The following is a 19,843-nucleotide window of genomic DNA, read 5'->3' on the forward strand; positions in this document are numbered from 1 at the left end:
TTGGGCTATTTTAAATAACTTTATTTGTAAATTTAACAAGCTCTTATTAGAAATGCTTTGGTATCAATACAATAAAAATATGTTGGTTTCCCCTCCACTGAATCATATCAAGTAACTGGAAAAGTTAAGCATTTGTTCTCCCCAGCATTTTTTGGAATTTTTTCAAATAACGACTACTGCTTATCCACATGGCATAATATGGTTATAATTATAATTTTTTGTATCTTAGGAAAAAGAAACAAAATATCCAGAAGAGAAATCTGCAAATGTTTCTTAGTTTCTTCCTCAATGGATGTTTATGTAGATGGTACACCTCTCAGATAACCTTTTTCCCCAGCTTTGCCATTCTCATCCTTAATGCTGTAAAATAAAGAAAAAAATAGAGAGTTATAAAAAGCTTTAATTTTCACTCTAAATGATCATTTCATAGATTTCAGGAAAGTTTGAAACATACCTCAGATGATTTTATCCAACAATGTGAGCATTGTTTTAGTAGCATAAAAAGATAGTAGAAATAATAAGCTATGGTTAACTTAGGGAAGAAGCAGGTTCAGAACTAGAAGGAACCTATTTCTACAAATATTAATAAAGCAAACACAGCATAAAGTGAGTAAATACAGGACTAGTGTACATTAACACTATTAGCCACAGGTAAATAGCTATGGGTCAACAACTGTGTTTTGTGCATATTTCTGAGCTATGTACTACTGAAGAGAAAAAGGCATTGATATAAGCCCTAATTCATGATGGTTGGGTTATTTTTTAACTTATCAAATCTAGTTGTCAAAAGAGGCTTCATCCTTAAGTATAGAATGGCAAGAACAAATTTTTTAAATAATGAAACAATGTGAACTAGTAACTAGGAGTTGGAGTCATTAGGAAATGTCTTTGTCAAGATATAAGTACTTTCAAATGGCAAATTTATCTTTTTGAGAATATTTCACTGTTAATGATGTATTAGATATACAAGCCATTTTAAAAATATAGATTTAAAATTCATAACACTGCTCTTAATAGTTAAGACCTGATTATAGCTGCCTCAGTCATGTTCCAAAAGTTGAGAGATGCTTTCAAGGCACCAATCATTACATTCATGTGGAATATTGCTGAAGCACCAGCTATTTAGCTGTTTGGAAATTTTGTTTAATAAAAAAAAAAAGCAAAAAGGAAATCATATTCTCTCATTTCACAGTTATATATTAGTTCAGTATTGAAAAATGAAGTGACCCTGCTTCTAAGAAGCTCTGTTTCACAAATACGGGAAAGTTTGGGATCCAACACTATCACAAGACCATGGTCAATCTTGTTGTCATTATTCTTATACGAAATGTTGTCATTAAATGAAGCCAAAGAGCTTTATTTGCCTGGGAACTTTAAGGGAAATGATTATTTTCAGTGGCAGGATCAAGAATATTTCCTTGAATTTAGGACCAGCTGAGATAATTTTCCTTTGCTCTGTAGCCAGGAAGATGGTCCCAACTGCTGGGAGATGTTGGATGGTGAAACCTAATGACAGGAGTGTACCTCCACATCAAGAAGCAAACGGAAGGCAGAAGGCAAGTCTTTATAGTTTTTACTCTGAGTCTTTGGACCATTACCTTTCCTGTACCATTACCTTTCCCGTACCAAAATAAGAGCAGGGGCAAAGTTCATTTTAAGGGACTTTTTGAAGGTCTCTTTTAAGGCAAGGGCAAAGTCTCCTCCTCCTCCTTGAACTACAACTCAACTTAGAGTCAGTAAAGCAGGCCTACCCAATTGCTGTAGACCTTCAATGAATTGTTAAAGGACATCCTGGATGTCTGCATCCTCAGGAGTGAGGCAATCTAGTAGCTCACTGTCCCATTTCTTAAGGTTACAAAAAAGAATTCTAGATTGTTAGAGTCTGGTATTTCTTTCTTTAGGCTTATGGTTAGTAGATGGTGTGAGTTCCAAGTAGCTGCGTGGGGACAGGCAATGAGAAAGCCCCTTGGTATAGCAGCTAAAAAACCTGAGTTATCACCTCTCTTTTTACTTTTCCTTTCTATTCTTCTCTGATCTCTATTTCCTCTTCCTATAGCAATCCAGACACAGTTTTGATTGCTTTTAACTTGGCAGAAGAGAGCTTGCTTCCTTACTTTCAGTATCCCTTGGCTTCTAATGGTTGCCACAGGTTGGCAATTCTGGCACCAATAGCTTGTGAATCCCCTGGAGCTGAGGTTCCCTACCTATTTATTCTGAAATGCCACTGACATCTATAAGAAGGGAGAACAGAGCTAGAAGTACAAAAGTAGGTAGGTGAGGATTACCAAAGGGAGCCAATTGTTCAGTTGGTGGGGATAGTAATAAAGTCCCAGTAAAGCGTTACATGGCCACATATTGGTGGATGTATCTGGCATTGAACCAGATATTTTGAACATGACCCTGTTTTACTTACTTAGCAAATGGATGTAACTTTTCCTAAATTTTCTTGTCATGTCTCATCCTGTTCAAAGTTTTAACTAAATTGGGTCTTTAGGATCCCCAGGTTCCACTTTTCTCCATCTTTCTTTCTCCTTCATGCTCTTTTCCAAGTTAAAAATTAGATAAGACTTTGATAATAACATTTGTACAAATGAAAGAGACTTATAGTTCTTAACTATTACTGTACCTACTAGGAATGTTTATATTTAGTAGGGCACCTATACCATAATAAAGGAATTGAATTAAATGGTGGATTTCCAAGTATCAATATGCATTTTGGGGGAAGGGGGATAGAGAGAAGCTTAACCTACTTGGTGCTTGTGAAATTAAAATGCATGGTGGCTACAAATTCTATGTATATGGATGACCCTGAGGTCAATATGATCTACTTATTTTTAACACCCATTTAAAAATATCAGTTCTGTAATCCACATGCTGAATTGGAAAACAAGAATGTAAAACAGTATTATGATAGAAAGCAAGGAATTTGGAGGATTCTGTTTATAAGATGCTTTCTTTGATTGATAGAACATAACTTTGTATTGTTACTTTGTCTGGAAAAGTCTTCCTGTTTTCATTATTTTAGCTCAGTGGCATGATTAGTGTTGTATGGAAACATTAGTCATTTCCTATATTTTTCTCTGTGGTAAATGTGTTGACACAAGTAGGGGAGAAGGAATAAGGGTGTTCAGAAGGAGCTGGCTAATATCCAAGTTAAAAAATAGGAGGTTTTATAGTGGGTAATGCCACTGCTCTTGACCATAAAGAGTGTGTTCCTCTTTTCTAAGTTTTCTGTGTTATTCTTGAAAAAATGGATTTAAGATGCAAAATGTGATCAATAAACAAAGCTCATTCTCAAAACAGAGGAACTTTTAGTTTTAGTAGGTTTCTTTTGTGGGGACACACCATTAAACTCTGATTTAGGTAGATAATGTAAAAGGAAAGGAAAGTGAAGTCGCTCAGCCGTGTCTGACTCTTTGCAACCCCATGGGCTGTAGCCTACCAGGCTCCTCTGTCCATGGGGTTTTCCAGGCAATAGTACTGGAGTGGATTGCCATTTCCTTCTCCAGCAGATCTTCCCAACCCAGGGATGGAACCCAGGCCTCCCACATTGTAGACAGACGCTTTACTGTCTAAGCCACCAGGGAAGTCAGATAATGTAAGTGTACACTTACCAATAGGTTAGAAATTCTTCAGATAATCAAATTTACAAATGGTATGCCTAATTTAACTACCTAATAGAAAGGGAAGAGGTCCATTTTATTGTATCATTGGCAACCTAAGACTAGGTTGCTGGGTTACAGAGGAAAAATCCTTTCTGAATTGTCCTACCAATTAGTTGCTACCACAGTTCTACAAGATTATCAGGTTCTTTGATTGCTGGATAAGCTGGGACTTAATAGTTACTGCTTTTTAATGAGAATACTCTCATTAAAACATTTAAAATGACTATCCCTTTCACAGATCCAGTACTTATGTCTGGATAATTTGATTTATGTCTTTAGGCATGGTAAGTACAGCTATTATAATTAGTTTGATTATGTTTTTATTTATTGTTCATAAATAAGTAGAATATAATATTCAAGTGATAATAAAGAATATAAAATTGATGAGCTATCACTATTGTAGAAAAAGTGTTATTTTCTATTCAATACTAAAAAAGCTCGATAGCTATAAAACTTTACAGGGAATGAGAACGTATGGAATGCAAATATTTAGAAAATAAAAAAATAAAATGTCTAAGTTAGGGAAGATTATGTGACATAAATATTATAATGTAGAATAAACTGATACCTTTTGTAAAATGTAGAAAAATGAAGGACATAAAGTTCATAAAATTATGAAAGTGTAGAGAAACAAGATATAGCAAAGTAATAAAATATCATGCTAAAAATAAAATTTGTTTTGTGTCTTTTCTTGCAAAATTAAGGCAATTAGTTAACTTAAGTAGGAAATCTAAACCACGAAGAGGCACAAAAAAAGGGCTGGCTTCATTTCATCTGGGAAAAGATCTAATATTGATGACAACGTGATAGTGATTCAAACACATCCATACACAGTACCATACCATGGCAGAAGGTGAATTTCAAGTCACTAAGGTCAATCAATGCAATACCTAAAAAAGGCAACAGATTTTTGTTTCACTTTCTTTCTCTTTTGAAGTGACTTATCCACTTCGCTTATGATGATAATAACTCATATCAACATTAATAAAAAAAAAATCTTAGCATCTGCTAGTCTATGAAGCGTCAGAAAAAGCTGAGAGCAAGAAGGCTTTGTATGGCAAAACCAATACAGAATTGTAAAGTAAAATAAAATAAAATAAATAAATTAAAAAAAAAAAAGAAGGCTTGGTAACAACACAAAGAGAAGATTGTCACATGACTAAACAGCAGTGACAAGCCTTGTCACGTCTGTTACCTGTTAAGGATGGATCCTCAGTCCCATCGCCTGCTATTTGAACGTCCAGTGGAGAATGATGGATGGGGCTCCCTAAGCTTTCTTCTTGTTCCTTCAGAGATATGGAGTTTTTATGGGGAGATTTATGGTTTGTGTTTTCATGAGGATTGACTTCTGGTCTCTTTCTCGGGAGCGGTGTTGGCTTGGCAGGCTGGAAAACCTGACTGTGGGGAGCCATGGGATGGTAGGCTGGTTTCTCAGCTTCTCCTTCACCCTCCTCCTCCTCATCAATCACAACCAGCTCAGCATGGATGATCCCATCATACCCTGTCAGAAGCTTCTTTTCCTCCTCATTGTCTTCTGCCTGCTGATACCCCATGAAAATCATTGTCACGGGCTCTTTCTCACTCAGGTCAGAAGGCAGGGAATGAACAATGTTATACCTAATGTCTTTCTCATCCTCCTGGCAAGGGGGTGAAGAACCCTGGCGTTCTGACTTCTCAACTGGTTCTCTGCTGGGACTCGGTCCTGCCTTTGGAGAGGGAGTATACTTGTCCTGCATTACATTTGGTTCTTCCCAAGGAGTCATCAGCCTCTTTTGTTGGATGTGGGGCATCTCCTCTGCTTGTTGAAGCATTGATCGGGGGTGAGGTATCGGCCGAACTGGGCTGATGTGATTGACATTGTTACCTCTCTCCTCTGCAAGTCCATTGTCCATGTTGTGTATGGATCCATTCACATCATTACCCAGTCCATTAGCTTTAATTTTTATCCTTTCTTGAAAGTTTGGTCCAGGAGTTACCTTCTCTCTCTGTGGAGTTGTAGGTCTGCAAAATGGATTGGCATATACAGGTTCGTGGTACTCTGTTGGGGATTTAGAATTTCTCTCTGAAGCCTGTCTTAAAAGTTCCTCCACTTCAACTGGTGCCAGGCCATCGGTGCCATTGTATGCTGCACTGTGATTAGAGCTTACTGCATAGACTGACTTTTGCCCGTCGTCATAAACTTTTATCCCTGTACCTTTAAAGTCATCTGATGGGAGAGGTATTGAAGACAGGACTGTACTTTCTCCGGTCTTCAAGTCTTTTTCTACTTTGATTTCCATGGCATACAAAGCTGTTGAGAGACAGATTTGATCTCCAATTTAGTCAGTTTTTCCTGTTGTAAAGTAACTTGCTTTCATAATGTTTATGTCCAGTATACATTTTGACATTCTGAGAAATCTTTTTAAAATTTCTGATTTATTCATTAAACATATAAAGACTAAAACTTTAATGCCATGGAATTTTGTGCAAGGATGTATGAAATTACTAAAAAATGGGAAAGACTGAAGAAGGGAAGCTGATTGTTCCAATGGTAAGGATTTTCACTAGGAAACCAAAAGATGTTCCCTTTCTAATGAGAAAATCTGACACAACAGATTTACATTCTTTTATATTGCTCAGTAGGAAGAATCAGAGTTTTCTTTTTAATAAGGAAGAATATATTACTCTGTGCATTACTGTTGGTAAAGGCTGAGCAAGGTATATTTTATTATGCTACATCCTTGCTGTACAGCCCTGCAACGTGTTGAAATTAGAGAGGTGTGTTCTAAAGTTTTCATAGCTGGGAGGTGGTTAAATGTTGAACTGGTACTGAAGAGGCAGGAAGAAGGCTGGAATCACATGCTTTTCATTTTGCCTTATGTTTCTTTTCATTTTCACTCCCACTTTTAAGAAGAAGGGCTCAAAATAGAGCAGTATCAGCTGTATTAAAACAACTGAACTGGGGGGAAATGGTTGTTTGGGGGAAGCTGCCATCTGTTTCATGGCCCTGGCAAGATCTTGATGCATGTATACATGCTCAGGTGCTCAGTCGTGCTGACTTTCAGTGACCCCATGGACGGTAGCCCACCATGCTCCTTTTCCATGGGATTATCCAGGCAAGAATGCTAGAGCGGGTTGCCGTTTCCTCCTTCAGGGAGGATCCTAATGGCCAGGATCACGACTGGCAGAGTAAAGCTAATGGGATCCTGGGCAACATTACAATGTGGCACTGACTGTTTTTGTGTCCCCCATCTTCCTCTTTGGAGACATCTTGCATTTCATCTCTCCTCCCAGCCTGGTGGTTCTTGGCCTTCCCTGGCTACCCAACTAAAATTGTAATACATTCACCCCCATGTGCCCTTTCCACCTTCTCTGCATTATTCTTCTCTTTAGCATTGTTGCTTCCTAATATATTTCATTTATTTATCTAATTTTTAATCTATTGTCTCCCTTAGAATGTCAGCTTTTATTCTCCCTTAGAATGAGGGCAGAGATTTTTGCTGTTTTATTCACTACTGTATTCCCAGTGTGAAAACTGAGCTTGGTATTGAGCGTGGCACTGAGTATTTGTTGAATGAATGAATGATTGCTCCCTGAAGGTAAAGTGTCACTTCTCTTTCACTCTAAAATTCAAAGGTTCCCTCTCTGCCCCGATACAAGTCTTAGTTTTCCCTGGGCCATTGACATTACTTTCATGCAACCATTGTCACATAGGGGTAAATAATGCCTGACCTCAGGGAGAATACTTTTGTTCATCCATTTAATCTTATTCTAATGTCTACTACACAGAATATGTTGGGAGAGATATTTTTGAGCAAGGGAGCTTTGTTTCAAGAGCTTCTTGTCTCCTTTAGGTCTTTATCTTCCCTGTCCTTATCTAGTTTGCTGAGGAATAAAATACATGGAAGAAATACTGTAACCCCATTGTTGCTACTTATACAAGTGACTTACCTCATGGAACTTTGTAAAATGGACCATTACTTAACCTGGAAGGATAGGATGGTACAGCAAGTTGCTAATATTTGATATTGTAAAATATGAATTTGAGATCCTACCATTGAAGACAAAGTTTTTATATACCTTTTCTGTTTTGTTCATCATCTTCTATTCCTTCATTTCTTTCCTTCCTTAACCTGGAAGGTATGTAGGATTTTGGAAGGTCGGGGATATTAGCATAGATGTCTTCAACCGACTCTGTAAAATTCATATTAATTCAAAATACATTTAGAATATACTTATAATAGAGGAAAATTTCAGTAGGCTAATCAAAAAATATCTTAGTTTGACATAACATAGACTGCTCAAGACATACCTCCTGATGTTTCTTCCTTTTCCACCTTCACAGACTATAAGAGAAAAGAATTCTCCATGATTAATACAGTTTAAAAAAAATTCTAAATGTGAATATACTTTGAAGAATTATATACTATCTGTGGAATCATTTTGGGAGGGAGTCATAATTTTCAAATCAGCTAATGCTCACCCTTATTATGTCTTCTGTCGTCCTCTCAACTGATCTCAGTTTCTTTAAAATTGCTTCTTCATTGATTGAGATTTGCAGTTCAGCCTTTTCAAGATCTTGGATCTCCTTCTCAAGTCTGAACAAAGATATACTTTATATTGTTTAAAACAATACAAATACGAAGCCCTCAAAGATATAGTTCCCATATATCAACTTTACTTGGAATATTGCATGTAAGTATCCAGATACCATATAAGAACTTAGCATTATACCAAACATCACATTAAGTACATGGAAGATACCCAATACCTGACTTTGACTTACTTTTCAAGTTGTTTGTTTTTGACAAGGGGGATTCTCAGGTAAAATATTTGACCCTTGGTCCCATTTTCTTCACTACAACTACTAACGTTACTTCCAAATGAAATCGAGAGATTTCTCTTACAAAGAGACATAAGTTTAAAGTTGGACCAAAAGGAATGGTCCATCTGTCATTAATACTGTAGATTGCCAATTTTTCTTACCCAAGTTTTCATAGAAATTACTTGGAGAAACATTGTAATTTTATTTTCTAGCCAAGCAACACTTTATAACATTATAATCATTATATTTGTTTTAAAAATCATAACTATTTAACACTTACAACCCCTGCATATCCTATCACTGAAAATAACACTTCATCTTAATTTTAGTTTTCTAGAAGTTGCTGTATTATAGTGAGTAGTGTTCTGTTATAGTGAGTAGTGTTCTATTACAGTGAGTGAAGAGGTGAGAAATGGACAAAATCTAGTACAGTGGCTTCAGTTGCTGTTGTTTATAGAGGCTATGTTTCCTAGATTAAAAAAAATAAATTATCACATGGTTTAACAAAGTGTAAGGGAACTCATAGGGACAGAAACAGACGCTTGAAATTGGATTGTCACATCCTGAGCTGGTATCTTGACTAGTTTAGAGCTGTGTGTCAGATTGAAGTTAATTCCAGGGTGTGGCATCATGACCTCTCTCCTGAATAAAAGCACACTACCACTGGCATTCACAAAGTTAGGAAAGCTGGCCCTGGGCATCCATGAAACACACATAATTTCTCAGGCAAATACTCTGAGCTCTAAAATCAGCTGCCTCAATGGATGGCTGCTTAGACATAGCAGCTAGTTCAGGAGATGACAGCTGTGGGTATTAGTGTCAGCTAAGATAATCGTCAGTTTTCCTGACTTCTTTCGTTAAGATGATCATGCATCTGGCAGCTCAAAATCCCTGTGCTGCTGTCACACGAATAAAAGTCCAAGATATGGTCAAGCAGATCATTCCACTTATTGCTTTCATTTCAAAGTTCTGACTTGCCTGCTGCCTATAACTGTTGGTAGTTGGCTGTTTATAGCTGAGATGCTCTTGCATATCATAAAACTCCAAGTAAAATGCAGTACTTCTGGTTTCTTAGAAGTTAGTAATGTGTGATGCCAATCTCTTAAAATCCCTCCATATCCGCAGTAGTACAGTTGCCCTTTGGTAGAGTTGTGGGGCTAGATGTTGGTTGGTAGAATGGAAAGTTGAATACTACAAGTGATAGATCTGGACTGCTCTGTTTCTGCTACTCACTACTTGTAAAAGCCAATTCTTCAAACTTTCCTGAAACTCAGTTTTGCAATATGTACGATGAGGATATAGTATACACCTTACTTGATGCAGAAACTTGGTAAAGCTAAGAAGAGGTGATGTCTTTGAAAGCACATTAAACATAGTTGAGGGACATCCCTGATGGTCCAGTGGCTAAGACTCTGTGCTCCAGTCGGGAGTTCAATCCCTGCTCAGGGAACTGGATCTGCATGCCACGACTAAAGATCTTGCATGCCATAACAAAGATGGAAGATCCCGTATGTCGCAGTGAAGTCCCACAGGCAAATAAGTATTTAAAAGTAAATATAATTGATATCAGATGTAAATGTTATGTTGGTGTAATTATCAAAGGTTTTCTGCAATACATCATGTCTCTCTTCTGTCGTCTTGTTCTGCAGGTTCCTTTATCTGATAGCATGTTAGAGATAATCTAATGGGGAGCCTTTGGGTAGAAAAGAAGAAGGCTCAAGTCATTGCTGCATAAAGCTCTCAGGCTCCAGCTATGGAATCAAGTGGACCTGGGGTTGAATTCTGGTTCATCTATCAAGTTCCTGGGTGACCCTGGACAAGTCACAAGACCTCACTAAGGCTCACTGTTTTCATTCATTTAGAAATGTTTGTTTAGCATTTACTTTGTACCAGGCACTATCCTGCATGCTGAGATGTAATGGTGAACACAGCAGTTCCTGCCCTCAAGGACTACATTCTAGTGGATAGTATATGAATACAGGAGCTGGCAACCTTTTCCTATAAAGGCCAGATAGTAAATACTTTAGGTTTTGCAGGCCACATATGGTTTATGTTGCTTATTCATCTTTATTTTTTTAACTTTTATAATATTTTAATAGTGTAAAAACCATTTCTAGCTCATGGCTATACAAAAAGTTGGCCATGGCTAAATTTGCCAACTCATTAAAATGTATATATGTATGGCCCCAGATTAAATCTAGCCCTGAACTTTACACACACACACACACACACACCCCTCATATATTTACTTACAAATATACATATAAACATATACACATATATATACATAATAAACAAATGTATATATATACATACATACATTTATTTATAAAGAAAAATATTTCCTTGAAGAAAGAAGCTAAGGGTTATAAACAGAAGAATATAGGAGACAGAGGGTGCCTAGGAAGGGTGTTCTATTTTAGATAGTGTGGTGATGGAGAATCTCTGACAAGGTGTCATTTGGGCAGAGACATAAAGGAAATAAGGGAGAGACACACAGGAGTGTTAAAGGGAGTGTACTTCACAGAGAGGAAAAGTAACTTCAAAACTTGAAATAATAGCTGAGGGATTAAGGAGGCAAATGATGAGAAATGAAGTCACAGATGAGGTGGCCACCAGATCATACAGGGCTTTCTGCATGGTAATGCCTTTGGGAATTCTGAGAAGAGGAAAAACCTGCCAGGACTTGAAATTTAAACAATTACATTGGCTGCTCTGTGGAGAATAAACTGGAGCAAGCAAACAGGGAGGTCTCAGTTGTTGTAATAATTCAGATAAAGATGGCTTAATCCAGAGTCCCTTGCTGGTTGAATAGTAAAAAGTAATTGGATTCTGGAAATATTTAAAAGAAAGAACTGCCAGGATATGTTGATAGATTACATGTGAGATGTGAAAAAAGAGAAATGTCCAGAGTGATTTGAATGTTTGTGATCTGAACAATTGGAAAACTGTGAATGCAAGTAGTCAAATAGTAATCTGGGAAGGAGAAGGAAGGAGATTGGTGGGGGCTGTGTTAAATTTGAGACAGTCAAATGGTGACACGGAGAAGACAGATATAAACGTTGGGAGGTTAACTAAGCCTGAGTTTGAAGATATAAATTTAGGAGTTGGTATTTATAGCCATAGGAGTGGATGAAATTTTCTAGAAAGTCAGGGATTCCAAGGACTGAATCCTGGGGCAATTAAACATTTAGCGACATGGGCAATGTTAAGTACTTTGTAGGGTTTGTGTGTGTGTGTGTGTTAGTTACTCAGTCGTGTCCGACTCTGACCCCAGGGACTGTAGCCTACCAGACTCTTTTCTGTCCATGGGATTCTCTGGGCAAGAATATTAGAGTGGGTTGCCATGTCCTTTTCTAGGGGATCTTCCCAACCCAGGGATTGAACCTGGATCTCCTGCGTTGCAGGCAGATTTGTAGGGTTTAATAAGGAATAAAAGAAATAGTGAACACTTGGCTAATGCTGGTTTTCTCCTGTCATTGTTCCTTTCTATTCCTGGGGTACAGAGATAGAGCTCTTGCTCTGCCTGTGCAGTTACATCTCAGGGGAGTATGAAAGGCACTGGTGTTTGTAGTTGCTTTCCTCTGTAAAGAGGCCCATGGATAATGTAATGTCAGGCAGTACTCATGAATATCTTTAGATTAATATGGTAAGAATATGAGGTTGAAAGCCTGTCAGCATCATCAGAATAACTGCTAATGAATGTTTCTGGAGGTTTTCAGTCTTTGGTAAAAATTGCATTAATATGAGGCTGCTGTCAAATGACACATCACGGTGCATGCGTGAAAACAAAATAGATGCAAACACACACACTTTTCTCTCCTTTATCACTTAGCTACAACCAACTCTCTGTAAAACAGAATAATAAGGAAGCATCTTGGTGCTAATTACTTGGAATTGCAAAATTCTGTAGTAGATGCTTACTTTTACAGAAAATTTCTTAAAATTCTCACTTTAATATTTTATTTTTATATGTTGATGTGATACTTCTGTATATTATTTGTGGACAACATAAATATAACTAAGGGATAAATGTTAGAGGTTTTTTTTCTTTTGAAAAAGCTTTCTAAAAGATTAGGATGTCAGTGGGAGTAATGGGAGGCCCAGGGTAGGGAATTGGCTTCTCTCCCATGGTTCTTCTCACAAGATCAGAGCTCTGAGGGGCAGGTGCTGCAGTAGCCCAGCAGTAGAAGAGGAGGTCTCACAAGCTCCATATCAGATAATGGATCAAGCTTTTGAGGAATGAGGATTCTTAAGGAATATACAAATTACAACTGGTAGGTAGGTGCTATTTTGTATAGCCAGTACAGTGGGTCTCAACTGAGGGCGATTTCTTTCCTGAGGTCATTTGGCAATGTCTGGAGACATTTTTGGTTCTCACAACTTAAGAAGTGCTACTGGCATCTAGTGAGTAGAGGCTGGGGATGCTGCTGAACATCCTATAATACAGGGCACAGACCCCCACAACAAGGACTTATCTCATTCAGATGGTCAATGGTGTTGAGGTAGATAAGCCTGTGACACCTAATACATTGCCTAGTCTAGTATAGGTGCTTGATACATGCTTTATAAAGGATGTTTAAGTATTTGTCTTTGGGATATTTTTACTTTTTCCTCATTATTTTTCTCTTCCACTTAGCCATAATATAGGATCCAAATTTATTACTTGTTGAAAAGAATTTGATCATCCTGTTTTTATTTAAAATTATTAATTGGGTTAACTTGCTTTTCAAGTCTCTTTCTGTCTATATATATAAATTAGTCTGTGTGTTTGTGCTCAGTCCTGTCTGACTTTTTGCAGCCCCACGGACTGTAGCCTGCCAGGCTCCTCTGCCCTCTAGGCCGCTCTGTCCATGGAATTTTCCAGGCAAGAATACTGGAGTGGGTTGCCATTTCCCACTCCAATATATATATATATATGTACATATACATATATATTTATTTATTTCCTGACTCAGTGACTATTCATAATTAAGTGGATATTTAACTCTGATTTGAAGCTCCAAAAATGCAGGGCTTACATTAGGGCCTCATATCCAATACTTTTCCAAAGATTCTGGTGGAGAGAAAATTTAGCAAGTATAAGTGAAGAAGTGGAGTAATAAATGTGTCTATATCTGTATGTCTGTATAGATACACTTGTATATGCACATTTATGTGTACCTCTGTCTGTATTTTTTATGTGTGCATACAATTTTAGTTTACTTATAAATATAAATCTATAGTATATACACATGTATATGTAAAACTAATTTTTTTTTTAACTTGGAAAGCTTTGGGTAGATCACGGGGGATAACTCTAACCTTCACTTGCTTATCTTTCAGCTGATGGGTTAGAATTTCCATAAGTGCTGCCATTCCCATCTTTAGAAGGTATTACTTTTCTCAATGGGAACTGAGTTCCTAGAAATGCTGATTCAGTTTGGTGAGAAACAGGAAGCAGAGAAAGAGAAATGTCCTTCCTGGTGCCTCCTGGGCTGTTAGGTGGGGTCTGATGGATGAGTTAGTACCTTTCTCCCTCAGTTTCTGAGAGATGTTAAGCAGGTATCATGTGCCAGTTTAGATAAGCAAACTCTCCGAAAAAGGATTTGTAATGCTATCCATTATTGGAATTGTTCCTCTCCCTATTTGTTGGAGAAAAATAGGGTTATTTTCAAGAACTCCCTAGGTGAAAGCAGGTAGCTTTCGTTTCATGCACTGTTCTAGTAATAACTTCCCTTAATCATCGTGAGATAATGTCCCCAGTCCAATTCCAATGTGCAATTTTTTTGTCTTAGGAAAAGGACAGCACAGAAATGCTAGATGTGCCAAGAAAGGGTTATTTCAGAGGGCAATTTTTTCTGCTGCTAAGGAGTCCATTTATCTCTTTCAGTTTTTGGTGGCATTAGCAAGGACTAACAACCTGATAGAGTTTGCTATTAGGGCCAAAGGAGAATTCAGAGAAAAAAAATTTTAAGAATCTGTGCCCTACCTTACAGCACTTCACTTGTTAGCAATTATAATAACATTTAATATGTATTGAGTATTTATACTTTACCAGGCACTGGCCTAATTAATCCTTATAACAGCCCCCATGGGTACTGTTATTAGTTCCATTTGACAGATGAGCAAGCTGAGCCTCTAGAAAGGCAACTGATCTTTTCAGACAGCCTGTGGGAGGATGGAATTTGAAATCAAGTCTCTGCCAGTAGAGCTTGAGCTCTTAACTCCTTGCTAATTAGCCACTGTGGGAACAAAACTTAAAAAAAAATGGATTCTTATGAACTTACAAGCAACATTCATTTGCTAATCAGTATGAAAAGATTTTTTACTTTCCATAGTAATAAAGTGAGGGTTGAAATGCTAGCTGGAGTCTACCAACATGTAACAATGTTGACTCATTACCTCTAAAGGTAATATTTCTTTCCTGATCTTCATTAGAATGATTTTGCTGTGCTGAGAATGTCTCGGCTTAGTGGTCCAGTCAGTACAACCAGGATTAAAGTCCAGGCTTCATCATTTTTCTATTTGGTTGCTTGAGTTTGGTTTTTTGGTGAGAGTGCTTAGAATATCCTTTTTCAAAGAGTCTGAGGTTTCATAAACTAGTGCTACTTGATGGAGACACTTTATTTGCTTGGTCATAAGATTATTGTTCAAAGTAATGGAAGCTTTAGGTCTTAAATATAAAACCAGTTATGCAATTTGATTATAATACCACAGTTTGAATGTAATCACCAATGCTATGTTTGAGATTAAATTTATGACTGGCTTTAGCTATTTACTTTGAAAGGACTGATGAATTACCTATGTCTTGGTATCACAAGCTCTATTATTAAAAGTAGGACTATACCCAAAGAGAGGTCCCAATTTACACTTCTCTGGGATGGCCTAAGCCAGCAGGTCTTAGATCCAGGCCAGGCCACTACTGATGTACCTCTGAGAATAGCTGATAGAAGTGCTAGGACCACCTCTCCAACCCTACCCCAAGCTGGATAAGGAAGAATCTAGTTTCTCTGGAGAGTCACAGGCTTTCAGATAAGTTTGCCTCCAACAAGGTATTGAATTCAGTGAGGAGTGGTGAGCAATTTTAACCGTTGACTCTTCCGTTGGGCCATAGGTTCTTTCCTTTCCTCTGCACTGAATCTTGGGAAAACAGGAGGTGGCTGCTGGTTTACCTATGCTTTGGAGTTTTTTGTGTGTGAAGGTCCACTTTTTCTCTTCCAGCCCTACTCATGAAAATAGAAAGTGAGCTCTTATCAAAACTAACACACTTGGTGTAAATATTAAACCCCTCCAAACTTCAGTTTTCTCATTTGGGGAATAAAAATAGTATGCACAAAGGGTTGTCTTAAGGAGGTAAATGAGATAATGTTTGTAAGTTTTTAGCACAGGGCTTGGCATAGAGAAATTCCTCAATGGGGCCTCCCAGATGGCGCTTGTGGCGAAGAACCTGCCTGCCAACGCAGGAGATGTGAGAGACGCAGGATTGATCCCTCGGTGGGGAAGACCCCCTGCAAGAAGGCATGGCAAGCTGCTTCAGGATTCTTGTCTGGAGGATCCCACGGACAAAAGAGCCAGGCGGGAAACAGTCCATAGGTTCGTGAAGCGTCAGACATGACTGAAGTGACTTAGCAACAGCAGCAGCAGCACAGGGTTTGACATAGAGAAATTCTTCAATAAGGGTTAGTTAGCTCTCTCTCCTCCTCAGTTTTCTAAGGAGAGGAGGGCCATCTCTGACAAATCTAGTGAAAGAGGAAATCTACCAGGTCCGTTTTTAGATTTGATCTTCAACCTTAATATCAATTATTTTAGAGCAAGCATTGTGCTACTATAGCTTCAGAGACACAACCATTCTTGAAAATATGGTTCTAGTCAGAAAACAACAACAGTGCTTCAGCGTTATTAGAATATTCATAATATTTATGGGGTAGTGTCTGATTAATAAATGATGTCTAATTCATGAAAGAATGTCCTAGTCTGCCTTGACAACCTGCTGATTCCGTCCGCTCACCCCAAGTCCATTCCTCCTGTTCTTTTTAGTAATAGAACTCCCTGAGTTTTATTTGTCTCTCTGATGCTCTGCTGCAGATTATATTTCCCATTCTTTGCATTTAAATGATATCATGTGACTAAATTCTGGCCAATAAGATGCTAGCAGGAGTGACCTCTGCAATTTTCAGGTCATATCCTTAAAATAGAGCTGTTTGCTCTCCATTTATCTTCTCCTTCCTAAGCTGAAATGCAGACGTGGTGAGGTCAGCTTCCTTTGATCTTGACCAAGGGCATCTCTTAGAGGGTAACAAAACAACAAGACAGAAAGAAACAGGGTTTCTTGAATCTTATGTAACGTTGCTGCTCCCCTCCCTAGAATTTCTCCCAGCTAGGATCGGTATGTGTAGGAGGAAAATGAACCTTTCTAATATTGTTTAAGCCACTGTTCTTCTAGAGTCTTTTAAGCAATAAAACCAGTATGCAAATTATTACATAACCTTATGGAGGATGAATCTTGATGTGACAAATTTTATGAATTTTTTTTCAGAACTTGTTTGTTGATTTGCAGAATTAGTCATTAGTATATTACACTTTAGGTAGTTTACCAGTAAAAATAGAAAATAAATCAGTTTTTGCTCCTGGTAGTTAAAGAATTTATGTGTTTCTAAATGACACATCAAATCTGACATGTTTTGTGTTGGCAATAACTAGTTAATACTGAAAGGCTAAGGTCTGCAATGAAAAAAGGAAATCTTATTTTATCTTTTAATCATAACTGATCTAAAAATAGCTCAAATTGCAGTGGATACTGTTGAGTATATACAGCTGATAACTTCAGTCAGATATTCTTGACTATAGTATGTTGTCACATGTCATGGGCAGCTACATTGTTATAATGGGTCAGAGATTATAGATATTTTATCTGTATAGATAATGTGGCCAATGAGAATGTCAAGCTGTATTTTCTCAATAAAATTAAAGGTATGTCATCCAGATGAATATAGGCTGTTTTATTTTTAAAGTTGAGGTCCAATAAATTTCATCAAACATTTAACAAACTTTTAAATGTCTGGCACATTTTATTCACCAAGCTGAACAAAAATATATCAAAAAAGATGGAGATTACCCCTCTGCATGGACATAGGAGAAGAATTGCCTTACAATCAGCCCCTGCTCAAGAGCATGGGTATAACAAGAAAGCTCTAACCCACCAGTGCAAATAATCACATGCCATGGGTAAGTCTGCCAGAGATTAAAGGGCACTTGGCATACAGCAAACACTGTTTTCCCCAAGCCAATCTACTGCCTCTAATCCTGAGCACTGAAGAACAGGACGAGCAAATACAGCACAATAGCTTCAAGATAACTCCAAGCGGAGAGCTGGCCTGACAGGGACATTGAAACAAATGTCAGTTTGCTCTGATAATTGGGAACAGAGTAGATATTTAGAAAAACTGAATAATTTATACTTACATGAGGGCAGTTTTTGCATGGGTGAATATCATCTCCTAATATAACTCTATAAATATTAACAATTATCTTATGGGCAGACAATACTCCCATGATTTGAAACTGCCTGGTAGGCAGGTAATGTCAAAAGAGAATGACTTAGCAGAAAAGCTATTTTGTAAATTAAGGGTTGCATGTGCCATGAAAAACAAGACACCAAACTGGTTTTCAGAGAATCAGGTGCTTTTATGTCCAAGTTACAAATGTAATTTTCAAATGAACGCAAATAAACCCACACCCTGGATGTTGGTGTGATACGGCAAATTGGTTACTTTTGAGCTTTTCAAATGTTCTGCCAGACAGAAGCAGGGTGTGTGGTTTTAATTAGAGCCTGGAGAGAACCTTGCAGGACATGCCAAACACTTATTAAGAGCTGAATAACTATAATAATAATTCAAATTGACCTCTACATAGGTGGCATGAATTTCCTGAGTGACCTTCAAATACTGTTGTAGCTAGGTCATGGGAAGTTAACTGCAGATACACTTATCCATGATTTTGTAAAGTTTTTTTTCCTTAAAAAAATAGATCATAAGGGAAAATATTTTAGTGAATATACTACTTGTATATTATAAAATAACAAAACATATTCAGTGATATATACAGCCAGTGACTGTCTCCATTCAGAAATAATTACTGGCTTTGTGTCTTGTAACCCTTAACATTTATCTCTAAAAGTATTATAGAGAAGGCACTGTATTTTTCACTTCTATTCACTTCATTTTTACTTTGCTCCTAGTGTTAATTGTTCATACTTGATGCCAAGAATAGGACTCTTATTATTTGAACACCAAAAATATAAAACCCAACCTCAATATAACACAGAATAACCAACAAAGACCAGTTAGCCTTGGGTGGTCTAAATGAACTAAGTGACATTTGCTTTATGTCAGACAAAAGAGGCATTGCAAGAGGGTGGTGTGGAAGTTTTCCAAGCTGTAAATTTAGTCTCTGGGGACTCTCCTGGGGAATGGGGAGGCCTAGGCCCCATGATAACATAGAGCCTTTCTCTCACATGAGTCTCTGCTTCTGAACCTTCTTTCCTCATGCCCACCACCTGGAAGATGGATAACTGAAACAAACGCTCTTCCCACTTTCCAGATTGTTCAGTTGTTTGTTCTTTCTTTACTCAGAGTCATAGTTCTATGACATCCCTGATAACAGCCTTAAATTTGTGTTTCAAGTTACTGAATATTATTTTGAATGGGGTAATGAATGTCAGAGTTCTTTGAAAAGTTAAAGAATGTAAAGAGAGGTAAACACAAATAAAAATTTGCTTTGAGGAGTTTATGATTCTTGAATTGCTTCTGGAAGAATAAAGACATATGTGGCAGGTTTTTAATAAATGCTTATTATTTATTAAATAAGGAATAAGCAGTGTGAAACATGATGGACAAGGTCTGGAGTCAGAAAGATCTGTGTGTGACTGTGTGTGACTCCTAGGTCATCTGTTAAAAGGCTCATGGCTTTCTGTGCTTTAGTGATCTAATGTGTAAAACAAGCTTACTTAGATTTCCCCCAAAGAATTGTCATTCTCAAAATAATGCTTATTATGTAATATGTACTCCATAAAGGATAGTTGTTATTATTGAATTGCAATCGGGTGATGAGAGCACTCTCAGAGGTGATTCTAATCTGCCTTTTAGCCTACCATTGTTGTGGGGGAGTGTTTATTTTAGGTGAACATTTAAATTCTTATTTCTACTAACATATACATGAGATTGGCAAGTATGAGCAAAAGAGAAAGCTGGGAAGTGAATATAAGAAAATAAAAAGGCACATTAAAAAGGGGGAAAGGTAAGAAGGTAAAATGATGACAAGATGGTAAAACACGCCATCAACAAGTGTCTCAGATCCAAGGACACTATTTTTTTTTTAATTCAAAGCTTTCTTT

At 37.4% G+C, this 19,843-nt stretch overlaps 1 protein-coding gene across 1 annotated transcript in view; it reads right to left on the reverse strand.

Annotated features, from left to right (window-relative positions):
* PALMD (palmdelphin) overlaps positions 1-19,843 on the reverse strand; it is a 61,272-nt gene continuing 41,429 nt past the window's right edge. The window contains exons 4-8 of the mRNA XM_040232241.1: positions 8,128-8,242; positions 7,957-7,990; positions 7,725-7,838; positions 4,861-5,955; positions 1-360 (exon numbers count right to left, since the gene is read on the reverse strand). Of these exons, the coding sequence (XP_040088175.1) occupies positions 317-360; positions 4,861-5,955; positions 7,725-7,838; positions 7,957-7,990; positions 8,128-8,242 (1,402 nt within the window). The 3' untranslated portion in view covers positions 1-316. The remainder of the gene's footprint in view (positions 361-4,860; positions 5,956-7,724; positions 7,839-7,956; positions 7,991-8,127; positions 8,243-19,843) is intronic.

Source organism: Oryx dammah, unplaced genomic scaffold, assembly GCF_014754425.2.
Source record: "Oryx dammah isolate SB20612 unplaced genomic scaffold, SCBI_Odam_1.1 HiC_scaffold_28, whole genome shotgun sequence".
NCBI classification, from domain to species: Eukaryota; Metazoa; Chordata; class Mammalia; order Artiodactyla; family Bovidae; genus Oryx; species Oryx dammah.